The 5,370-nt window shown below is 39.2% G+C and overlaps 1 protein-coding gene across 1 annotated transcript; it reads right to left on the reverse strand.

Moving 5' to 3' along the window:
* Positions 1–826: 826 nt before the first annotated feature.
* Positions 827–1,543, reverse strand: LOC145983582 (uncharacterized; the record flags this gene model as incomplete). The annotated part of the gene is made up of 1 exon (XM_083116649.1): positions 827–1,543. A coding segment is annotated over one exon (717 nt), but the record flags the coding sequence as incomplete, so codon positions are not given.
* Positions 1,544–5,370: the final 3,827 nt, after the last annotated feature.

Genomic DNA, 5,370 nt, shown 5'->3' on the forward strand with positions numbered 1-5,370 from the left:
CCCCCGCCCCCTGGGGGTGGGGCAACTGTGAAATTTTAAATGGAAATCCCCATTTTGTATTGTAGAATCGGAGAGAGGACTTCATTCCGAGTCCAACGAGCTATCAACCATCCTCCTAGCTCAATTAGGAACGGAGATATGGTGATTTTAAATTTTCAAGGAGGAATCAGGAAAATTAGACACCCCCCTCCCCCCTCTTTCCATATACTCTATTGAAAGGTCTTGACGTGCAGATTCCGAATCTGCAATCGCTTTCACTCTAGCTCAATTTGGGGCAGAGCGTTCCTATTAAATTTTTTTGGGTCTTGTGAAATTTTTCACTTTTCACTTTCTTTTCCTGTTTTCGTTTTCCGATTCGATGTGTATTTCTCACGATATGTGACCGTTCCGGGACTTTTGGACCACCCAGTATAATAAACAAGTGATAAACAAGAATGCATCAAACTGGAAACCTGAGTCCTGGCAAAGGCTAAAAACACACTTTAGTGCATCAAACAGATTTCAAGCATTTAGTTGTCTGTGTGTATAACCCAACAGTTATAGTAATATATATATATATATTCACTTTGTAAAGAAAATACTTAGACACAGAAACCAGAGCGCGATAAGTCAATCTGTGAACAGAAAACTTGGAGTATGTCAGAGATTCATTCAACTTGCTACAGATGACATTTCAAGTTCTAGTAATAAAGGAAACAGCTGTTGTGTTGATCAGCAAAGTGCTGTGAGTCAGACTCTTTGCTTTTTTTACAAAGTGACTTACACCACTGTAACTTTTACCCGTCCATATATTATGTCTTCTATTGCTTAATATTTACCTATGCGATTAGTGCTTGTAGCCTCCTCCGATTCCGTGTCCTCCTCCGAAGCCTCCTCCGTGGCTTCCTCCGAAACCTCCTCCGTTGCCTCCTCCGTTGCCTCCTCCATTGCCTCCGCCTCCTCCGGGAACAACGATCGGCTGAGGGACGTGCACGGGGTGTGGGACTCCCACAGGGACGTGGATGGGTTTCGGCACGGAGACAGGATAAGGTTTGGACACGGGGACTCCCACGGCCTTCACGATGGAGACGGGATACGGTTTGGAAACGGGATAAGGGACCTTTCTCTCCACCGGAACAGGGACCGCTTTGGACACTGGAACAGGGTACGGCTTTGGAACGTAGACGGTGTACGGTCTGTCGACTGCCACGGGTATCTGAACGGGAATGAACACCGGGACTCTCCTCTCGACCGTGTAGGGAACGGGTTGGCCCACTGGAACAGGAACGTTCCTCGTGACGGTGACTATGTTGGGGCCTCCGCCACCCAGGTCGACGCCCCCACCACCTCCGCCTCCTGCGCCACCTCCGAAATCTCCGTCGCCTCCTCCGAAACCACCACCACCTCCTCCTCCGTGGCCTCCTCCGAAACCACCTCCATGGCCTTCTCCGAAGCCACCCAATCCAGATACTCCTCTCTTCCCATGGCGGTTTCCTTCGGCGCTCTTTTGCTCCTCCTCTTCAGCTCTGGCTGTCGCAACCAAGGCAAAAAGAGCTAAGAGTACCTGTAAGAAATATCAACAAAATAGTATTTATTTATTTATCACCTGTAACAGAGCTCTTGCTCAAATTACAATAGGTGAACATAGAATAACAACAAATCAAAAATACCAATTATAACAATTCTGTTTCTCTCCATCCACATAATATATTTCATTTGGAATATGATTAATTGATACTACATATTTATGTAAGAAATCATATAATTAGAAATTAAAAACAGAGTTCGAATTTCTTTTATACTTTCTCGAATAGCATTAATAAAGTTGAATTAGGTTATTTGTCATTGCTTTTCAGCAAAATACTGATGAATAATGATACAATGAGATACAAAATGAAGGGACAATTTTAAACTAAACGCCCACTGAGACACGGGGAAATGCGGCAACAGAACTTCTTTTGCGTTCTGTCTGCGTTTTTTCGCGCCTCAGTGGGCGTTAAGCTTTACAAACACATGTAGACAACACAACACAGTTCATACAAAGGATTATCATGGCCGCAGGTACAGCCGAAAGACCCTCGTTAGTGTGCAACAATGTAGTCGAGTGTGCGTTCCGAAGAGGTCACCCCTTACACCCAGAGTAATAAAAGTAAGAAAGAGAGATGACAGAGACATCATCTTGTAAGATATGGAAATTTCAGTAATGAGATCGAGGGACAAGTTTGAGCATGACGTATCATAGGCAACATCCCCTCCTAGATATGGGAAAGAATCATGTCACTTACAAATCCTGACTGGCACGAACTTGATGTAGAGTTATAGATACTCCTGAGTGTAACAATACCATTGTTGAAAGTAAGTGTATTGATTACAACCAAGAAATGTTCGTGACAATTTCATAGCAATTACTTTCCAACCTTGTTGATTAAGTGGGTTAAGAATAGAGGACTAAAAGTGGTAAACGTTGTAAGTGCCAGAAGCGAAAGTGTTGGGAAATCGCATCGTTCCGCACATCAGCCCGTAAGAACGTGCACACTAGTGACCTCTTTACACGCCCTTTCAACTACTTACCAGCCACATTTCACGTTTACCACATTATAAAGCATGGCACATTTCGCAGTTTAACGTGGAAAACGGTATTTGAATTCTTGTGGCACTTACAGCGTTTACAAATTTTAGTCTTCAATATAGTTAACTGGGAGAATGTTTATGTCTAAAGAATTTATAATGCTGCTTCCAACGCCAATCTAAAATATTCATGAGACATAAATCATTTTAGCATCTTGTCCCTGCACCCTATGGAACTTCCAATGCTTTTTATTTCCTAAGCCTGCAGTGAGAAATTGAATATAAAAACTTTAAAAACCTCTTGCCATTATGGGCAACTTTTAATTTTCAATCTGATAAGTATAATTTTATTTGATCATCTCATTAGCTGCCCAATTAAGAGGAATAAATGTCATTATCCCCCCCCACCACCAACCTTTGTTTTTCACTAAAATACTTGACGAACTCATTGGAAGTTGTATCAAGGAAGCCTTAGAATGGATATTCGCAGTTTAAACACAAAATTAGAATGTAAAAATTACTCTTGAATCACATTGTTATCCCAACTAAACGTATTTTTATAATACATTTCCTGTAAAGATCTTCGGACTTTCAGTTACCAAAAGCAGTCTATGTTTCTTTCATCCCAATGGACTTGACACACATAAAAGACATTCTTACAAAAGTTTAATGTCTTTATAAAATGTTTCATGTCTTTGTAAAAGGTTTAATTACATTTTATAAAATTAAATCAAACTTTACAATTTTAAAACTTTAAGTGAATAAGGACTAAGATATAATGCCAACGTGTATACAATTATGTAGTTCTAATTTACACTGCCATCTGTAGGAAATGTGAAGAATTAAGTAATTCATATACAAACTGGTAACTTTATATACTGCTGGACAAAAAAAACCGGACACCTTAATATTTGACATCTGAATTGCAATTACTTATGAATTACGCTCTCAGTTAAGTATTGAACAATTGAACATTCATTATTGAACATTTTGCATAGTTTTCCATTTACTATTTATTTATTTATTTACTCGTATTTACTTATTTGGGACACCTAGTAGGCTCAAAATTAATTTCATGCAATTTTGTTTTAATTTATTGATTTTCAATTCCTGTTGATGTTATTTTGTTTAATGTCTAGAGAGGCATGAATTTTGGTTCATAGTAACCATAGTAACAGATATTATTGATATTGTCATTTCTGGTGTTTATCTTGCAAGTGTATTGTAAGTTTGCTAGCTTGAAAATGAGACGTGAAGAGGTAGTAAAAGCAGTAGCTCTTCGTGATGATGGTCGTATATTGCTAGGGTGCTAAATATAGCACAAAGTACTATCAATGAAGCTCTCAGACGGTATGATGCAACTTGTTCCTATGGTAGAAGACCGGGTTCTGGTCGGAAACGATGCACAACAGCACGGGAAGATCGTTTCATGTATATCATAGTCTTAAGGGAACCATCGTACGACTTCAAATATTGTGGCACGGCGTTTGAGAAATGTTCATAGAGCTGTGGTTTCTTCACGAACAGTTCGTAGAAGACTAAATGAAAGTGGTTTATCATCTCGGAGGCCGGCTACACGTCCCAGGTTGTTAGCACGTCACCGGAATCGAAGACTGGAATTTGCTACACAACACTTACATTGGAATGTGGAGCAGTGAGAAAAGGTTTTATTCTCCGATGAGTCAAAATTCAACCTACGTTCATCAGACGGGTGTGAACAAGTGTACAGAAGACCTAGTGAGCGTTATGCACAATGTTGTTTCGTTGAAATAACACCCTTTCGAGGCGGTGGTGTAATGGTCTGGGGAGGTATTTTTTTACAAGGACGTACAGAGTTGGTACTTGTAGAGAATGGGGCAATGACAGCTCGCAGGTATATTACAGAATGTTTTGCAGATCATGTAGTACCATATGCACCATTCATAGGCCCAGATTTTGTTTTTATGCATGACAATGCGCGTCCTCACATTGCAAATATTGTCACGGAGTACCTGGACAAAGTTGAGATTACGCGATGAGAATGGCCACCACAAAGTCTGGACCTAAATCTGATAGAGCATGTCTGGGATCAACTGAAACGACATATCAGAAACCGTGCAATAGTTCCAGGAACAATTGAAGAGCTAAGACTTGCTATTCAAGAAGAATGGGAGCAATTGGACCAATAAGTGATTGCCAACCTTATTCGAAGTATGCCACGGAGGTTACAAGTTGTAATTGATGGCAGGGGAGGTAACACCCGCTACTAGACAGCTTATATACCCCACCAGTAGCACTTAACAATATTAAAACAAAATATTGCTAAGATTTTTTTTCTAATTTTTTTGGTAGTTTTCTGTAACTTTCGTTTATGTTCTAATTTAACTTATTAACAATAAATTTTAATTTGCTTTCTGTTGAATATATTCAGGTTTTTTTATTTCCAATAATTTCTGCAACATTTAGTTAGCCTTCGAATCAGAATTTATGCGTTATCACAAAAAATGCAAGTGTCCGGTTTTTTTGTCCAGCAGTATATTTTCTTATGAATACAGTAAGTTTTTGCATTGATCTTGTATTTTCTTATTATATTTGAAATTGAATTTATTTCGTGAGCGCAGAATAGCGAGTGAGAGGAAGTTGATTGATCGATTTGATTCATTTTACTTTGTTTATATGCCACATATATGACACATATGACAAATCTCTTTGTGAAAACAATTTTAAAATGAAATTGGTGAAATGACAATCACAAACAATATGGTCAGAACACAAGTTTCACAGAATGCAGTCTAGTGTGTACTACGTGATTTTATTGATTTGGTTCATTTTACTTCGCTCTTC

Source organism: Lepisma saccharinum, unplaced genomic scaffold, assembly GCF_977018435.1.
Source record: "Lepisma saccharinum unplaced genomic scaffold, izLepSacc3.1 HAP1_SCAFFOLD_1334, whole genome shotgun sequence".
NCBI classification, from domain to species: Eukaryota; Metazoa; Arthropoda; class Insecta; order Zygentoma; family Lepismatidae; genus Lepisma; species Lepisma saccharinum.